At 41.1% G+C, this 20,703-nt stretch overlaps 1 protein-coding gene across 1 annotated transcript in view; it reads right to left on the minus strand.

Moving 5' to 3' along the window:
* The window catches only part of rpa1 (replication protein A1), a 36,046-nt gene extending 15,343 nt beyond the window's left edge, over positions 1 to 20,703 (minus strand). Inside the window, exons 1-12 of the mRNA XM_034197925.1 lie at positions 20,541 to 20,703; positions 20,240 to 20,287; positions 19,179 to 19,257; positions 17,050 to 17,158; positions 16,808 to 16,896; positions 16,578 to 16,652; positions 15,325 to 15,439; positions 14,872 to 14,974; positions 14,689 to 14,757; positions 13,704 to 13,896; positions 11,773 to 11,909; positions 9,108 to 9,256 (exon numbers count right to left, since the gene is read on the minus strand). Coding sequence (XP_034053816.1) covers positions 9,108 to 9,256; positions 11,773 to 11,909; positions 13,704 to 13,896; positions 14,689 to 14,757; positions 14,872 to 14,974; positions 15,325 to 15,439; positions 16,578 to 16,652; positions 16,808 to 16,896; positions 17,050 to 17,158; positions 19,179 to 19,257; positions 20,240 to 20,287; positions 20,541 to 20,570 — 1,196 coding nt within the window. The 5' untranslated portion in view covers positions 20,571 to 20,703. The remainder of the gene's footprint in view (positions 1 to 9,107; positions 9,257 to 11,772; positions 11,910 to 13,703; positions 13,897 to 14,688; positions 14,758 to 14,871; positions 14,975 to 15,324; positions 15,440 to 16,577; positions 16,653 to 16,807; positions 16,897 to 17,049; positions 17,159 to 19,178; positions 19,258 to 20,239; positions 20,288 to 20,540) is intronic.

Raw genomic sequence — 20,703 nt, forward strand, 5'->3', positions numbered from 1 at the left:
TGAACCACCACAATATTATATTGTTCAATTGTATTCTTCATTTCACTTGTTTGTTTGTTCTTGTTTGTGTTTGCTCGCTTGCATGCCCTGCATAGCTATAAGAAATACTTAAGTTGTTGATCAAGACACTTTCCATCTGATGAAGGCAAATGCCTTCCCAGATGGAAAAAAGTAGAAAACATTACATTCAGTTATAACTGCCAAAACAAACATTATTTACACTATTATGGCCCCTGTTAAAAATGTTTGTAATGTTATCTACTGTAAGTTGGTCGAACGAATGCCTCCTCATCCGGAAGCCGACCGAGCAGACCCGAGCAGCAGTCGAGAGGAGCCGAGCGCATCCGCGAAGCACACAAAATGGCGACGTCAGAGTTCCCGTTAGCCGCCAAATCTAAATCTCTTCGGTCAAAATCATTTCCCTTCAGCGCAATACCGCTTCAGTTGCGCCACTTATGTGACAGACAAGAATAGTCAATTCTAATGTCTAACACTTAATGTGGAGAAAGAGATGTCCTGTATGGGTTGATTGTGCGTTGATCTGTTGGTAATGCCTCGGGGTTCCGGTGGGCATGTAAACAAATGCATAATGCTGCGCTATACTTTGTGGCCTCACCCAGTTGCATAGCGACACTTATTGTTTAGGTGTCTTTTAATAAGCAGGCTAATATCATTAGCTAGAACTAGCTGGATCTGATCGATATGGACATAAACACGAGTGAAGTCTAATCTGACGGGAGAGAGAGAGATCAGCTGCTGCTGACGAGTCGAGACTCGACACGCAGCTCTGCATGATCACATGCAGCGGTGAGCAGACAAAACACACACTTCAGGTTAGAATATCACACGTAGCTATTTTAATTACCTCTCAAACTACCTAAACTAGTTTAGATATGTTTAGTTTTACTGTCGTTTTACTCATTACTGGATGCGCGAGCTGCATGATACTGACATAATAGATTGCCCGATCGGGCAACCAGCAGGTGAGGCTTCATTGCCCGAGCTAAATACTAGATGGCCCCGGGCCATCGGGCAGTCCTTAATGTCGAGCCCTGTCTTGTGTTCTCCATGTTCCTAACGCGGATGGAGGGTACCGAGTAAAGTCTGGCCACTTTTAAACTGTTCATGCCTTAAGACCGGCAGGAACCCAAAGTCCAAAGAGGACCCACGTGTCCAACCCTTCTAATGCAGAGCGTAAAGCAACAGCATTTGTTTTATGATCATTATGGCTGGCTGTCCAAGTTTGAAGTGACTAAATGTCATTAAACAAAAGAGCATAGGAAATGATTCAAGGTTGTATATCATTGAGCTAAAACAAAGCTGAAGAAGTAGAGTGGTCCTGATAACAGAGCATTTTCTATCACCATGAAAATGTTAAATTATCCCCTCACACAACAGCAGTGGTTGGCATTCTGAGAAATTAAATGAAATAAGAACATATATTCTAAGACGCCAGAGGCTGGTGCTAAAACAATCAGAGAAATGACTATGAGCCAAGGCATCTGGTTAAAGAGGCACATTTGAGCATATTTTACAATTTGCCTCATTCTCACCTAAAAGGTAGAGTCACATTTCACTGGTCTAGTTATGCGGATCAGGTCCTCTTGATTTACTCATTTGTGAAGGCAGAAAAAGAGACTGCACAAAATACATTTGAGCTTAATACAGTCTTTTATTCCTCAGTGCAGAGTAGGAGAGATAGACCCTGTCTGTTTAAGTGGGATCTATAAGGACGGATCAATCAGTGCTTCAACATGCTCGGCGATGTTAAGTATCAATCCTCACCGTGGACCATGAGGGCACTCAGTCATGGGACAACCTTTACCTTACAACCAACCTCACAACGTTCCCCTATAGAGCTCAACACCACATACTGAAGAGGTGATGTCTTTGTTTAACCCTTAAAGACCGAGCGAGCCGCCCGCGGCTTCAAAGAGGTAGCGTTCTAAAATGCTTAATAACTTTTTAACCGCTAATCCTATCCATCTGATTTAAAAAGTGAGGTAAAGCAGCTATTCTAGGCTTTTCGCTGGTATCACTATGTCCTTTTCCGGGATTCAGAGGCTCCGACGTGATCGGGGCAACGTTATCACATTGTACAGCCTTGATTCGTCAAGGAGACCCACGCGCCTCCGTCTGAGCCAAACAGCAAAGGTTTTAGACTAAGTCCCACCCCCCTGTGTCCAGATAGGTTTAAAATGTAAAGGTCCAGGCAAACCTCTGCCCATGCTACCATCTTCTCGACCAATCAACATAGGTTGCTGTGTATGTTTTTGGCGGCGGGAGATAAACAAAGAGAAACAGAGAGACGAGAGAGTAATACTAAAGAAGAGTAATTTTGCCAGCGTAAGAGAAATAAATACAACACGAGATATCTACAGGGTTCTTACACCTTTTCCAAAGTCAAATTCAAGCACTTTAAGCATTTTCAAGGTGCATTTTCCAGCTTTTCAAGCATCTTACAGCTGTTGTAAATTACAAATGTATATACACATACTCAAATGATTATTTCCCTACCTCACATTAAATCAGATGTTCTTTATGCTATAAACAACCAAATGTGTTTCGTGATAGCCTTCTACACGAGGATGAAAAATTAAAGAAAAGAAAACTAAGTTTAATATTTCAAAATGAGTGATCTGTCGTAGACTGGGCCTCCCATATAACCTGGCTGAGCCAATATAAAACAATCAGCCAAATAACTTTTCAATACATCATTGATTACTATTTTTGAGGTACTTTTAGGTTGGCAGTGAACATAAGTCTGAGGTAAATGGTGTACTTTTCCTCCACTACATGTATTTAATCCCTTTAGTTACTTCACAGATCTGGATGAATGATGTGAAATATAACCAAGTGTTAAATCAGACTTTAGTTCCACCTGGAGTAAATCCACCAGCTACCCTGCAGTCTACAAAGTCATTCAAACTAGCTGCACCTTTACCAGCTTTGAGAACACTTTAATGATCAATCATTAGAAAACATATCATATATATTATTCTGAAATGAACCAATCTGCACAACGACTACTTTTACTGTCGCTACTTTCACTATATTTTGATGAGAATACTTTTCTACTTTCACTTGAGGAACATTTTGAATGCAGGACTTTTACTGCAACAGAGTATTCCTACACTCTGGTACAATATCTGAGTACTTATAATTTCACTACAAGATCTGAGTACTTATTCCACCTCTAGTAGCGTATTAGTCTGAATTGTAGCCACAAAATCACGCAGAGCTGCATAAAAATAGACTCACAATGGTAAGAAGTGGAAAATAATATTTACAAATGTGTACAATGATTTGTAGGTCATTTTGACATCAAGACACCTGACTTATACATCTTCAAAGGAAGACTGTGTTCATTCTACAATTACATGGGATTAAAGCAAAATGTAGTTTTAATTGTATAATACTTCAATTTTATATAAAAGACAGTTTGTTTTCATCTGTTTTCAAATAAACAAACTCTTGGCTTTCAGAATATTAAACTTGTTTCGTCAAATTCAGATGATAAATACAACTTTGAAGCTTCGGCATAATTACAAGCAGAGAACGGAGTAATGTAACGTCACAGCAAGCATAACAACAGCCGGTGTTTCTTGGAGTGTTTCCCCGGTACACAAACGCAAAAATACACAAACACACTCGCGAGCTTCCCCCAGACCAGTAATACAAACGAAAATGTGTCTTCGGGTCAATGTGACTGATTTCGATAGAGCAAGTTACATTTGGTTTAGGCACGAAACATACTACCAGTAGAAATACATTGCTTTCAAAATCGCTCTGTGTCGAATCAATAGATTATATTTCGTGACTATAACACGAAATGCCGTGAGAGCTTCATCCTCTGAACACCACAGGATGGCGACTGTAACGCACATAACATAGGTACGCTCCTCTGAAATGATTGTCCCCTGCAATTATTATTATCCCTCAATCGAGTTCGCTATTCAGCTAGCTAACGTTAGCTTAAACAAACGTAACATGCAACGTTAGCCTAATCTAAAATGCTCTACTACGGCGTACCTTTCATGTGGCTCGCCAGCGCAGACTCTCCCATCGTTATCTTGCAAACTTTGCAGGAGGCTACTCGTGGGCTTGACCCTCGTCTTAGCCATGGCTTGTATTTGTCTTCTGCTAGCCAACGCTCGTTGAAACGGCAACCTCCTGGCACACAGTCATCTATCACTCTCATCAGAAAGCCCAGGTCACACGTAACACAAACACACTTGCGCATAGTGCGGGAAGGTGCAGCGGAGCCGTTTTATGTAGAAGCGAAGCAATTCTTTTTTGTTTTTATCTAAAAAGCGAACTATTCAGACAGACAGCAATTTATTGTAAAAGTAAAGCATTTAGATTTTCAAGCACTTTATCTCAATTTCAAGCACCATTCCAAAAATTCAAGCACTTTCCCAACCTTGAAAACACCACGTCAAATTTCAAGCATTTTCAAGGATTTCAAGCACCCGTACGAACCCTGTATCTAGATACAGTCACACACACACACACACAAATACATACACACCCCAAGACAAATTCAAACCAACATGTCAAAACGGCGTTACACTACGGAAGAAGCCGTAGAATTTATTTTGTCTGGCGGACCGCTTAGCGATGCAGCGGTGGATTCCTCAGATTCTGAAGCTGACAACTGGCGTGATGAAGAGAAGTATGATCACGGGATTGATCCCTTCGAAGATAAAAAAGTGAGTAACTTTGCTTATTTCTTATTGTTTGTGTTGCATTTATCGGTTGCTATTTCTGTATAACGCCGAAAATAATTAGTCCTAAGAGTTTTTATAATGGATGGCCATTTGCCGTAATTGTGTCATAAAGTGAAGTCCTGAGCTCAAGATTCACTATCAATAGAGGCTACAATTTATTTCAGTAAAAAAACGTCAAGCAATACCTTTCATTTATTGCCTCATTCCGCTTGCCCTCTTTGGTTGTTTGTTATAAGGTCTAATGTTATTATATTCATTGCATTACAATTCAGTTACTGATTCCATCAACTAGTAATGTTAGCAGAGGGATAAAGTGTGAATCAAATCAAAAGTTGAGACTGTGTTTAGAAAATAGATAGGATGACACTGGAGAAATACAAGCAATAAAGGAAATAAAATAAATTCAGACATTTATATCTGTATATTTTCCTCCCTTTTATTTTAGTCCAGAGGATGAGAGAGAGGATGCACAAGCCACTGTCCCCATCAGTAGGCCTCCTTCAAACCGAGAGGGAAAAGAATGTGGCCAGGAGGGTGCAGCATCCAGAAAAAAGGCCAAACCAATGGCAGCCCCCCTGACAGTGAAAGGGAGAGGAAGAGGAAGAGGAAGAGGGAAAACAACATCTCTGACCCCAGAAGAGCCAGGAGCTGTTTGGAATGGACCTGAGGTGCCAGATACTGCCCAACAACTACCACACTTTTGCCCGAAAAGAGCCCCTGGAGTCCAAGGTTTTGTTGGTGTGGAGTATACTCCTGCACAAATATTTAGAAATTTTTTTAACAACCAAGCTGTAAATATCATCTGCAAGAACACAAACAAAAATGCTAAAAGGAGCAGGCTAAGGGGGAAAAGTTTGTTTGGGAAAGCCGGTAAAATTCCTCATATATGTCGGCCTTATGATGTTCATGGCACTTCTAAAACTGCCAAAAGTAAGAGACTACTGGAGGAAGGGATCACACCTAAGTGTTCTCTTTCCTGCTTCTGTCATGACAAGAGACAGGTTCATGGCAATCAGCAGAGCTGTACATCTGACATGATGAATGTTGATACATTTCCTTTGCTCTTTATATATATATTTCTAATACTTTGTTTATAGTTTGAAGATCATTTGCTCTTTGTACATTTGCACTTTCTATATATTTCTAATACTTTGTTTATAGTTTCAATATAATTTGCACTTTGAATTTGTTTCACTGTTTGTGTTTGTATTTAAATGTTCAAATGATAAGATATTTCTCTGAAACAAGTTATTTTTGTTGCAATGTCATCTGTTATGGTTTAATTTTTTACTCTCTCAACCTTTTTTTGACAGAAGAAACATGATCAGTCATTTCAATATGGAAATACATTTCGTTTTAATTATTCCATATTATCCTAGGCGTTTTTCAGTGAAAAACGCCTAGGATAATATTGTAATAAATAGCTGTAACTTGCTCAGGGAACATAATATGCAGATTAAATTTGTGCTGGTAAATTCAGCTATTATCACACAAAGTTAAGGTAAAATGTGGACTTTAAATTAACCAGACTTGAACTAGAGGTTCTCCTGAATCAAATGAGGTAAGGCACTTGATGCTGACTGCTAGAAAAGGTTAGAACAGGTTAGGAGAAACAAATAAATACAGGAGAGTCAGGCAGGCGAAAATTCCGTCTAGGTCTTTAAGGGTTAAAAACAGATTACAAAAAACAACAAAAAGTGTATTTTACCTCTGGCAAAAATACAGTGCACGTAGGGGTGGGCGATATTGAAAAATATATTATCACGATATTTTTCAAGCAGTATCACGATAGACGATATATATCACGATATTTTTTCATGTCGGTTATTATGGTTATTTTTCAAGTTACTTAACAGTACAAGCACCTACAAGGTAACAGAGACTAAAACAAAAAGGAGTAACAGACCAAAATAGCATTTCAAGCTGGTTTTATTTCTGAAATGAATCCCTGAATGAACAATTCAACATTTTGATATGGCTTCAAGGCACAGTTTCTCAGTATAAAAATGAACTTTCTGAGGTAGCACTAGCACTAGCGTGTCAAACAACTCGAACTGAACTACCAACACGAAAGCAGAGGTGCGCTGACATTGTGAAATCGATTGGGCTTGATATATGATGAAATTAAAATCAGTAGGTGAGGCTGGGGGAGCGGGAGGGGAAGAGGCTCTCCGTCCGCTGTCACAGCCCCCTGCGCAGCGCACGGAGAGCCTCTTCCCCTCCCGCTCCCCCAGCCGTTCAAATCCAGTTTTGGACAGTCTGCCGTGGTTCCATCCCATTTCAAGTGCTGTTCGAGGCTCGGCGTAACCCTCGAAGCACACAAGTTTTTTTTTTATCACGATAGATACGATATCTCTGAAAAAGCATATCGTGGAGACCTAATATCGTCACGACGATATATATCGTCATATCGCCCACCCCTAAGTGCACGATTACCATTTTATTGTTTTTCACCAGGGAGAGGCAATCATTTAGAAAGTAATGTATCGAGGAACTGGCATGTGAGCCCAATAGAAGATGAAAGCTTGAGTCTTAAATGTTCCTCCATTTCATTGCTAGAAATACCAACAGAATATCTTCAAGGAACAGTCTTATGCATTCATTGTGTTAGTTAACTATCTTACAACTCTGTGTTTGGCTGTAGTACCCGACATGACCGGGTACTTCTAATAAAATTAGGGCCGGGACTTTAACGCGTTAATTAAGATTAATTACACAAAAATTAACGCATTTTAATCGCACTTATTTTTGCACCGCGGAACGTTTCTCACTGGATGAGTTTCAGGAGTACCGATTATACTGGAGCACCAACTAACGTTCATGACTTCAGACAACAACAAACCACAGTGAACAACAGTGGGAAATGTTGTTTTAAAAAACGGACGGATGGAAGCGTCGATAAGAGCACGGTTGTGTGCAAATTATGCAAAAAGGAATTCGCATATCACCGCAGCACATCAAGCCTCAAGTATCACCTCAATGCAAAACATATAGCAGCTAGCGTGGAAGCTAGCGTGGACGTTAGCCTCTTTTATCGCGTTCACACCAAAAAGAGCCGGTACTAAAATTAGTTAATGAGAACCTTTTTACCCCCACGAAAGTCCCTGCTAGAGAGCAGAGAGCTGCTAGAGAGCAGGGACTTTCGTACGGCTCTCTTGTGAGAAAAGAGCTATATTTCTGATTGGCTGGGCGGATTGCAAACCACGCCCCGTAAAACTCCCAAAAAGTTTTGTGAAGCCGCCATTTTATTATCCTCGCATTAGCATTAGCATTAGCCCAGCGCAGAAACGCAGAGAGACTAACTTATGGCAACACAAAATAAAACATGGGAGCGGTGGAGATGAGGAGGTGTCGGCGTTCTGGCGATTTACTCGGAAGGCTTCAGTAGAAGCTGCTGGGACTCCCAGCAGCTTCTACTGAAGCCAGTCCCCAACTCCGGGGACTTCCGGACGGGGACTTTGGGCGGCAGTATACGCCGTGAAGTGGTTTGCGGCCTGCCAGTAAACCCAAAGCAGAAGAAGAAGAAGTGACGTCAGCGGCTTCATTTGCCTAATCCATCCTCAGGGACTTATTCCGGTGTGAACGCGATCTGTACTTAGTTCATGGGAACTAAAGAGTTCACATGAACTAAGTTCACATGAACCTTTGTGGGAAAAGTACTGCGGTGTGAATGCGCCTAATGGTATACTAAAATCCATGTGAAAAAAATTGCTTCTCACTGTTCTCAGGTCAAATATTTATATGTGATTAAAAATGCGATTAATTTCGATTAATTAATTACAAAGCCTCTAATTAATTAGATTAATTTTTTTAATCGAGTCCCGGCCCTAAATAAAATCAAATATGGTGCAATATCCAAGACTGCATGTACACGGATACTTATTATTTTAAAGACAAAGATTCAGTATCTTGGCCAATTTCCACGAATGAGAAAAAATATCTTTAACTCAAAAATCCAACGAGTTAAAGTCAAAACAAACATGGAAGACGTGTACACGCTACACAACCACACACAGATCAAGGCGAAAAAAATGCTATAATCAACATAATCACACAGAAATGAGTCTGGATTTCATCTGGAAAGGTGAAACCCCTCCCACATTGTGGCTAATGGGGGGAAACTAATCTTGATCATGAGAATCAGGGCATGCATTTTTGCACCCATTTAAATCCTTAGAGTTCTTCATTTCGAACTGTAATACTTGCATGCAACACATTCTCTTTGAGCGGGAGCGATACACTAGTAAAAACCTTCTGGCTTTAAAGTCATACCTTGTTTTGAACCTGCTATGAAAGCCTTCGTCATGGGTAGATCATTAATGGAACACACGAACAATCTTCTGCGCTGCTTTATACATGAACTTTAGGCCCACTTACCAGCCTCTCAGCTTGTGTGCCTCGGGGATGTCTGGGTTGATCATCATGGTGCTGCTGAAGGATGCAGAGAGGGAGCGGCCTCCGAAGTCTGAAAGCTTTGCCCCCTTAATGGCTATGATGGGCTGACCAGAGCCTTCAAACTTCTCTGCCTACAGGAAACAAAGAAATATGGACAAAGGACAAACATTTGTCAAAACTTTTTGAATACTTGGATTCAACTTGATTTCATTTCTTCCGTTTCACATCAACGTTTTGGTTCCTTGTATGAGGTTAAGAATCCTGTGGTGCTGTGAGGCTGTTCTGTGAGGTAGCTCATGCTAACATGCTGATGATTAGCGGGTATAATGCTAACAATGTTCACCATCTTAGTTTAGCATGATATGGTTTGATATTTAGTTTTACAGGTTTTTGGTCATAACCACACAATTTGACAATGGGAAATATTGACCTGATTACGTAATCACCAACGTTTCTACGATGTATCCAGTCTGAAACATGACATCTGTGACTAATTGTATCTTTAATTGTGTTCATCTTGTGTGAATCTGTGCTGTACTTTCGCTCTAACCCTTTTGCTGCTTAAACTCCTGAATTTCCCCAACGGGATCCATAAAGGTCCATTTTATCTTATCTTAAATTTCGATGCGATCCATTGGAAAGTAAGGTATTTCACTTGTCTAGTTGAAAAGGTCTAGGGAAAGCATTCATTTTAGATATTAATCATCTGCGCACTATGAATATTAATCTATCCAATAGTTATTAATGTATTTCGGTAAAAAGCGGTCGGACGGACTGAGATACCAAAAAAGCAACTAGCTTGCCACCCTGAGAGCATCAAAGCTATGAACTATGAACACATGTCAGTTCAGGTCAAAGGTTTTTGAATAGTTGTTATAAAAAATGTCTTCACTTGTTTCTTAGGTCTTCAGCGCTATTGACTGTAATAACCTGAGGACATACACTGAGAAAAAAACTATAGAGAAAAGAGGGTGCAACAGTACAGCCTTCAGAGGCGGGGGGAAATATTTCCAACACTTGCTTTTTTGGCATTGTTGTTTATATACTATAGATCTTGTATACCTCAGCAGGTCCCTGTGGAAAAGGGTATGTGTCGAAAAACCAAACAGGGAACACTGTGCTTCTTGTTGGGAGGAGAGGGATGTTGGCCAACTCTAAAGTCCCTGTGAGCCACAGGTAAAGATCAGCTGCAAGCGCAGTTCCTTGATCTCCCCATGACAGCCACTTCAGACAACAAATTCCATCTCCATTTAACTCTAACTTCAAACTGCACACATTGTTAAATGTCTTTGTTTGTCTAACTGCTGACCAGTGGTCAGATAATGCATTGAACAACCATTCTAACTTAACATCAAAAAGTTGAACATTATGGAGATGTATAAGGTTAGGGGTGTTGAAAATAATCGTTTCTACGATGCATTGCGATGCGGACGTGGACGATTCGGTCTCGATGCAGTGACGGAAGATAATCGGTTATAGCGTAGTAACGTTGCTTCCTGATTTTCCGGCCGCGGATTTACTATAACGTTTTTTTTTCTGTCACTTTAATATTAAATCGGTCGGTGACGCAGAGATCAGGGAACAGACGTGACAGCGGCACAGCAACCCCAAACACGGAGCAGTCTGCTTTATCCACCAACCCAAGAACACCAGTCCAGAACCAACAGCAGAAGGACCCGCTCTGAATCACTCCGTGTCGCTGCGGCACAGGGATTTATGTTTTTCAAAAATAATCGCGTTACAATCATGTCAGGTTTTTGGTGGATTTAATTAAGTCTTGGATTGCAAAGTATGAATGTCCTCTAGCAATTTTCAGACGATATATACGTGTGTAAAGTTTGTGAAGGCAGGAGGAAAAAAGCTTCCGCGATCACCGTCTCCTCTCCATGAGTGACAGGCTGATAGTGACCCGATAGAAACTTTATTATTCACTTAATCACTGAGATATGATGAAGCTAATTTAATCTCATACATTCATGGGATTTATGTAACAGTAAGACAGAGAATGTAAGTGTGCACCCACATGCACTATTTTTGTTTGTATATGCTGTTGTAAATACTCCTGTTGTCTGCTGTGTTCAGACTCAAGTCCTGTGTGTGATGCCACATTCAGGACATTCAGTGTCCTTTTTTTAACAGAAGGCCGTTGCTAGAAGCTGCAGCTAGACTGCAGAAGCATTATTTTTTTGTTTTTGAGGATGGAACAACTTCACACACAGATATAGGGAGGCTAGACCTATACAATTCATTTATTTTGGTTTATAAATGAATGTCAAGACATTTATGTTATTGATTTCTGAAGCACTTTCTAAATAATAAAAAGAGAGTTCATATGTATTTACTGCATGTATGCATTGATGAAAAATAAGCCATGTGCAGTAATATAGAAAATTGAGGATGCAACGCATTGGTATGAATCGTGATGCATCGGGATATCGAATTGAATCGAATCGTTGACAGGATAATCGTAATCGAATCGAATCGTGAGACCAGTGAAGATGCACAGCCCTAATAAAGGTGCAGGCTTTTTGTATTGTACATTATTATGATAATGTGTGATCCAGTCTACATTTAAGCTTCAGGCATTTATAATAAATAGTTGTTCTCAGATGATTATAAACATGTTTTTCCCTGTGTAATAACTCACCTCTTCTGCCCACAGCGTGAGAGTCACCACCTTCCCAGACATGTCCATCAGGTTGAGCGTCCTCTTGGACACTTCCTTGTTGTTCTTTGTGGTGATGCGGGACACATCATCCACACTCTTGCACACGCCAATCACATCTGTGATGGAAGAATGAGAATCAATGCACTGGCAGCAGGAGGCTTTTCTTTTGTGACATGACCAATTGAAATGATGGTATTGATTCAGTTTTCTGACCACTTATCCCAATTGTTCACAAATATACATATCATAAATATTGATAATGGTGTTTACGCCCACAGGTCACTAGGTCCCGTGGCTGCCGGCACAAATTGGCTCATGGGAAATAAGTGATTCATTCATTTCAAATTAGGTGTGAGGTCACTGGCCTGTGTGCTAGGCACTAACATCCATAATGTAAAAGAGAAACTATAAAATAGGCTTTAATTGTTTCCAAGGAACACTATCAAGCATAATGTATTGAATAATGCACTCAAACATGATATCTGCAGAGACATGTCTGTGAAAGGTATTGAGTAGAGTGGCATCGCCAACGTTACTCATCTTCTATAAACCCCGCTCCTACTGAGTAAAAGGATTTTAAATGAATGAACCATGATGAACAAACCTTAAAGTTTGATGTCGGGTGGTAAGCGGTAGAGAATTAGTCTAACAGCAGTGCAAGCCGCAGTCTTCATTAAAATAATTACACGCCGTCGCACTAATATTACCTGTGCACAGCAGGTTCTCATTTTCTCATCGGCTCCGCCAAAGGGCCCAAAGTCAATCTGCACTACAGGCTATTACTGTCATGAGTATTATTAATACCACTTTTATCCCTCTGCTCGTACGCTGTAATTATCTCAACCTCACAGAATATCCGGCTCTACGTTCTGCTACAAACTCTATCCTTCTGCTGATTATGTGCTCGGTTTAGTTGAGCTCTTAACATTCAACCAGTGCTTTAGAGAAATGTATTTTTGATTTGATTGCCTCCCATAGTCCAAGCCCTTTGTAAAAGGGAAATAATGTGCATTTACACACATAGAAACAGGAGACACAAACTAGCTACCTGTAGTGTGTTGCCCTGTACATTCACTAATGGGCAAGTGTTCAATGCTCCCCTACGCACCGTGTTATTTCATTAGTTCAGGGTACTTAATAGATAACACATCAATGGGCCAAATGAAGCACACATTTATAAACAGAAAACCCCACACTACTACAACAATGCAACATACAAACAAACTGGTCCTCAAGCTCTGCCCTGAAAGGGTTTACAAGGTCTGAGTCATAAACCTTGGACAGTGTGCAGTAGAGCCTGAAAGGTTTCTCAAACGCAAAAGTCCATATACCATTGTGGTCCATCTAGCTGCTGGAAAAAACATTTGAAACAGTAAGAGAAGACTTTGTTTAGGAGGTGGGGCCAGCTAAGAGGAATACAAGTGGATCCAACAAGGACAAATCCTTATTCAAGCCTGTTAAACAAATCTTTGAACCAGCTACAAAGACAACAAACCAAAGAGGGATGAACAGATCCAATGTAGTTATTCCTCCACCATATATTTGATCCCGTTAGGACTGTAGGCTGGTTGTATTTAACATCTTCCATGGGCTTCTTTTAAATGTTTTATTCAGCTGTTCTCTTTGTTACAGTACTCTGGGGTTTTAAGAAAGTTTCACTCATTTATTCCATCCACTTTCTCCCTCTAAACATATCTAGAAGCACCTATAATAATTACTAACAGCCAAAGAATGTGCTTAGATTTCTAAACATCAGGTTTGTGCTGATGGGCTCTTTGCTTTATTTATAATAGTTTGTCATGTCTTTGCATATGCAGTTAGGGCTGCAGGCTGTATTTGTCTTATAATACAGACTGATAGAAAAACTGATGGAGGGGTTGAGAAATGCCATTATCACTTGTGCTACGTACCAATAATGGCATCTTTTTCCCTGTTCTCCAGGTCACCGATGGATACAAAGTCACACTGCAGCACGGGAACCTCCGAGGTGTCTTCACAGGGGATGATGCTGGACTCTCCACTGAGAGTCATCTCATAATCATTCTTCACCGATGTGTACTGCTTGTTGGCAATCTTCAGGGAGCCCTTGGAGATGTAGTAGACCTGGGCCGTACAGATGGATGAACCACGTGTTAATCAGAGATCTGGGGAGCATTTCACCTGACTGAATGGTGCAAACAAGACACAAATGCAGACAGTCGGGGGGATCAACATAGGCTGGCAGAGGATCATAAGCTGCTTATTGTATGGGCACAGTGAAGCCAGATGACTCATTCATAGTCTCTGTGGTTTTAACTCACAAAGCACTGGCAGCTGTTGATAGAACCGTGTGCAGAATCCGTCTTAAACATCACAGTGAAAGACAGCTTTTAAAGATAATTAGGACTGGGGATGGATATCAAAAACCCCTTATTACACATCCCATGGGGCTAAATTATTAGATTGTGTTCCTGTTAAGGTCCAACATTACTGGTTCTTTTGTTGGGACTTTTGATGTAATTTATTATCATGCTGCAGCATCTCCTCTGCTCTCCGTGTTGGGGCTGAGCTTCTCCAGCTACGCTTGTTAAGTGCAATAAATCCTCAGCAAGTATAAATACCAATACAACATGTTGAACAAGAATTAGCAAAGAAAAGTGATATTTCAATCCGCTCCGTTTGCAGTTTCTCATCCAACGCTGCTATGTTTTGTATGGGCACGGAATGCTAAGCTCAGCTAATAGTTTATTGTTACAAACAAGCTAAAACAAAAGCTTATATATATATATATATATATATTTGAAAGACAATTATTCACTAATGAAAAAGCACCAATGAAGAGTACTTTGATCGAATCCTGACGTTGCCCATCCGTAATAAGGACACAATGAATAATTATCTGAAGTAACGTCTCACCTTGCCAACTTCAACAAGGGTGAAGAACTTGTCCACCTCTTGGTTGAAACCAGTCACTCGAATCTCTCCCTGAAATCAAAAATACATGTGATTAGAAGATTAAAGTAGGATTACAAACTAGTGACATCGTGTTGCCAGGTTAGATAAGATAAACAAGGACAGTGGGACCACAATAACACTCACACTCTCATCCACCATCTCCATGGAGAAGAGTTTGCCGTCCCCACGAGAGTTGCTCCACGTACGGATGCCGCTCTTGTTGGTAATGCGGGCGCGGACGGTCCACCTAGCGGACAGGGGAAAGGTTCCTTGTTTGAGTATTTTTGGGTAAATGTAAGTGCCACATTGACCAAAAATGCAATAAATACATCCTGGATCCTGACCATTACTGATTTTGAGGCCAATACCAAAATTCATATAGGAACATTAAAAAACCATGATATACAATTGTGAGCTGTGCGGAGGACATTAACATTTTAAAAGTTGTAGTGCTCACTAGTTGACAGATTATGTAGACACTGATTGTATTTGTGTTGTTTATCTTATAAATATTTGCAGTAATGTTTTTGATACTGTCCGAAACAAAGCAAACAAACAATCTTTTGGCATTTCCTACTGAATTAGAAACATACTCACTTGGACTGATAAGGGTTGAGGCTGGCGATGGGCACAACTTTGGAGCTGCCCCCTGGAGTACTGGGCATATTGGATGGGTTATTTTTCTCAAAGTCTTTATTGAAAACTCTTGGCACTGTTGGAGGAATCAAGAAGGAAATAAATGATCCATGAACAGTAGTGATGGAGAGAAGTCAAAAGAGAGGCACATACATTATTCATCAGAGACAAATGACAAAAATCCAATTTCTTTGGATTGCAACTGCTTGATCAATGTAAGTATCTCACTTCACAAGGGGAGTTTCAGAGAAAAGCCGAATGACTTAAAGTAAATGTGCCACCCCAGCCAGAGGAGAGACTCCAACAGGAAACAAAAATCTTGTCAGGTGGAGTTGTCGGAGATGTGAGATCCTGCATTTTGGTGCGAAGGATGATTCACATTTCACAGAATCAGGGCAGAGTGTGAAATGCAAGAACAAACTGTAGCTGCTTTTCCTCAGTAGAGCAGTGCCGCCTGGCTGAGATGTTCCGTTTGAACAAGCGCTGCACATTTGATTTGTGTGCGTCTCACGCGGAGGATTAGAGTTCAAAGTGTCCACTTAAGTCTTCCCACTTTGCCAACCACTGCACTTCTGGTAATGAAGCCCCCAGATCAACCAGCACACAGAAAAATTAACAATAACTGTGCTGATGAAGAGGATGCTTGCCATAACCTCAATTCCCACACGGGAGATGAGGGATGAATACCTGCTATGGCACACACTAGAAATACAGCAAACCCCCTCCGACAGCTGGATTGCACATCCCTCCTGCTCAAAGTTATGTGCGATGCTGTGATCCAGTGCGTATCTTTGACATGAACAAACTTGAAAAATAAACCTGTTTGCTCAAATAAACTCTCCAGGTGTGTTGCTTTGCATTTGTTTTGTGTATTCTACTGTGCATTCAAAAAGCAAACAATGATAGACAGGCACAGGTAGAGACGGCTAAGCATAGACACAGACTCATAGTTGTCAAAGTGAATGATAGCAAGCGCTCTGGAGACTTGTGAGTGTCAATAAAACTGTGAAAAGACTCGAGAATGCAAACAAATGAAAAAACAGGCTGTCAAAACGACTTTAGTCCAGTAAACCTGTGGGTCACCCACATTACAGAAAGCAGCAGAGAAATGCTGCCACCTGGCGTTTACTTTTATGAAGTATGTTCAGAACTAAATGCAAATGCCCATTTTAATTCATGTTCCAAGAATTCATATCAAGACTTCTGCTGCTCACCTTCTTTTTTATTTTGCTGCAGTAGCGGTGCTCGGATTTCAGAGCTTGGTGCTGACTGTGGTCCTTTGGTTTGACCTACATGGAAGATTGGACATTAGTATAAACCAGCAATAAAACTATGACCAATTGTGCATGACAGTACATTAAACTCACTTACTACTGCTCCAAGACAAACATTAACTATTCAGTAAATAGCAGATATCATTATGAAACCTGTTTTGAAGGCTTACCATCATTGTAAGGAGTCGGGTCGCCAATTCTTCCTGCAACCTCTTCAGCAGGCTGGACGACTTCGATTTCCAAAATGATCACGACCCGTCTGTAACAAGAAAACATTGTAAGCTGCAGAAAATAGCAATGTTTCCATTTACCTCTGGAAGATAATTACTAAATATGTCTAAAATATAGTCAACACAATTATACGGTCAGTGAGCAAATTCTTAATATGAAAACAAGTTGAAAGACTGCATACCGTTTATCCTTCAGTATGTTGGTCACATGTCTCTTTAGAATGCAGACGCAGTTCGGGGCCAGTAAGTCGTCCTCGACCATGAAGTTCAGCTGCGTTGAAAGCATGAAGGCTGCAAAGGAGAAGAAAAGTGAGGAATGAAAATCAGACTGCCAGACAAGGATCATTCAACTAAGGGAAATAACTGCTCCTTAAGACAGGCAGTCCTTAACCCCATCTGACATACAGAATGTAATGAAGCATTTCATTGGCAACCACACTCCCATTTTAAACAGAAAACATTTATTAAGGAGATTGTAACTATGGTTATATGTATTATATATGTTAGATGTTAGATTGTAAAATATGGTTATATGTCTGAATACTGGCAACCACATTATCATATTTTCCTAAACAATTATTAGAGAAAAACATTTTTTTTAATTATTTCTATACTTTATTCCACCTTTTAAATATTTGAATGCGTGATCACGCTGCTGCTGTAACACTATCATTTCCCAATTTGGGATCAATAAAGTATCCATCCATCTATCCATTATTCAGTCACAACTCAACTAAAAGATTCACAATGTTCGGTAAGGATCTAAAATCTGCTTATTTGTATTAATGTGATGAATGTGGGAAATATGTACTCTAACATGCATACACCATCCATCCATCCATCTTCTCCCGCTTATCCGTGGTCGGGTCGCGGGGGTAGCAGTTCCAGCAGAGAGCCCCAAACTTTCTTTTCCCTGGCGACATCAACCAGCTCTGACTGGGGGATCCCAAGGCGCTCCCAGGCCAGCGAAGAGATATAATCCCTCCACCTGGTCCTAGGTCTACCCCTTGGTCTCTTCCCAGCTGGACGTGCCTGGAACACCTCCCTAGGGAGGCGCCCAGGTGGCATCCTAACTAGGTGCACGAACCACCTCAACTGGCTCCTTTCGACGCGAAGGAGGAGCGGTTCAACTCCGAGTCCCTCCCTGATGACCGAACTTCTCACCTTATCCCTAAGGGAGACACCAGCCACCCTGCGGAGAAAACCCATATCGGCCGCTTGTATCCGCGATCTCGTTCTTTCGGTCATGACCCATCCTTCATGACCATAGGTGAGGGTAGGAACGAAAATGGCCCGGTAGACAGAGAGCTTTGCCTTCTGGCTCAGCTCCCTTTTCGTCACAACGGTGCGGTAAAGCGACTGCAGTGCCACTCCCGCTGCTCCGATTCTCCGGCCCATCTCACGCTCCATTGTTCCCTCACTCGAGAACAAGACCCCGAGATACTTGAACTCCTTCACTTGGGGTAAGGACTCATTCCCTACTTGAAGTGGACAGTCCATCGGTTTCCTGCTGAGAACCATGGCCTCAGATTTGGAGGTGCTGATCCTCATCCCAGCCGCTTCACACTCGGTTGCGAACCGATCCAGTGAGTGCTGAAGGTCGCAGACCGATGAAGCCATTAGAACCACATCATCTGCAAAAAGCAGTGGTGCAATCCTTAGTCCACCGAACTGCAGACCCCCTCCCCCACGACTACGCCTCGAAATCCGATCCATGTATATTACAAACAGGATTGGTGACAAAGCGGAGGCCAACCCTCACCGGAAATGGGTCTGACTTACTGCCGAGGACCCGGACACAGCTCTCGCTTTGGGAGTACAGAGATTGGATGGCCCTGAGTAGAGACCCCCTCACCCCATACTCCCGCAGCACCTCCCACAGTAACTCCCTGGGAACTCGGTCATACGCCTTCTCCAAGTCTACAAAACACATGTAGACCGGATAAGCGTACTCCCAGGCCCCGTCCAGGATCCTTGCGAGAGTAAAAAGCTGATCCGTCGTTCCACGACCAGGACGGAATCCGCATTGTTCCTCCTCAATCTGAGGTTCGACAATCGGCCTGACCCTCCTTTCTAGTACCTTAGAGTAAACTTTCCCGGGGAGGCTGAGTAGTGTGATGCCTCTGTAATTGGCACACACCCTCTGATCCCCCTTTTTAAAAAGGGGAACCACCACCCCGGTCTGCCACTCCTTCGGTACTGTTTCCGACTTCCACGCAACGTTGATGAGACGTGTCAACCATGACAGTCCCTCAACACCCAGAGCCTTCAGCATGCATACACAAAACAGGAAAACAAAAACCTAACTTACAGGATAGTGTGTGCACGCCATCACTCATCATCACCCGATAGCGAGCTGGACCACTTCCTCCATCAATCTTGCGAATGTTCTGAAAGGGGATATACAAGTAAAAACATTCAATATGAAATACAGAATGGCACAATAGGACGACAAATATTTTTGGGGGAAGGCAAACCAAAATATAAAAATCTATTCAATGTGGAGGACTCTCAAAAGAAAAATTAAGAGAATTCATTCATCTGGAGCAGAGAAAATCATCTTGTCCAGAACAGAACAAGGATTACAGAAATAATCATTGAGTTCAGAACAAAACAATATATAAAAGCATCTATCCTTAACTACAGCCAACCAATTAAAATAACACACTCGTCCAAGTTCTTTGGTAAACACATCAGCAATAACCTTAAATGGGACATCATGTCAGGCAGTCAATTTAACAGCCAGAGATCCTGAGCATCCTGTCATTTTCAATGACTGTTTGGCATTGAACCAAACGTAAGCACTAAATAAAATGGACAGAGTTATCACCAAACTATAAAAAACCATTCAAAGTATCCTTCCAAAAGTTGGCCTAAGTGTAAATGTATATGTAATGTTGTTCCCCAGAGCCGTTTGGTAATAAAAGAAGAAGACCTGCCCATTACTTTTGTCTGGTATGATTTATGGTTCATTAAATAGTTATTGTTTATGTTAGTCCCTTGTGTTTCTTTTGTAAAGCAAACTCTTAACGTCTAATCTGGTGAACATAATCATCATGTAAAAATGTTTCCTGGAGTTGCATTTGTTGTACTATGTTCAATTAGGAGTTGTCATGGTCTAAGAATGTATTTTTTTCAAAAATGATAACACACTGACGATACATTTTGGTTTTCAGAAGTCTTCCTCAATCAGATTCAAAAAGGCACCACCATGTATGCAATGGAGGAGGAGATAATGGGGGTTAGTGCGAGTGGTGTCACACTTATTGATTATTAGTTACCAAATTCCGCAACAAATTAATTCTGCAGTCTTATGCAGTTTGTAGACTGTAACGTTGAGAAAACATTCAATAATAACATTGTGTTACTCACCACCAACTGAAGCACAGCATCGTTGCTACCGTTGCTATTGGACAGAGCCTGAAAATAAAATAAGTTAATTAACACAAACTGCGTCAGCTTAGCCTTCTGTTGTCGAGTTTGAAGGATAACAACATTTCTAACGTTGCATTAAGCTAACTGACGTTGGTTAAATTACAACATTAGCTCGTAATGGAAACAAATGACTGCTGGCTAGCTTGTCCAACTGAACAAAGACTGCAATTATAACTGCACAAAATCATCTTTAACATTTTTCAGCAGTGTTCCGTTTTGAAAATTAGATAAACATTACCTCTATGGCACCCTCTGAGAGCTTCGTCATGTCTGTGAGTAGGTAATATGGATACGAAGAGAAAATGTACTTAAATGTTTGCTCCAACTCTATGCTTCCACCGCTGACAACTTGGTGAATTGTGATGGTGGCGCCAACAGCTTGGACAAACGCGCGAAGCTGC

Source organism: Gymnodraco acuticeps, unplaced genomic scaffold (genome assembly GCF_902827175.1).
Source record: "Gymnodraco acuticeps unplaced genomic scaffold, fGymAcu1.1, whole genome shotgun sequence".
NCBI classification, from domain to species: Eukaryota; Metazoa; Chordata; class Actinopteri; order Perciformes; family Bathydraconidae; genus Gymnodraco; species Gymnodraco acuticeps.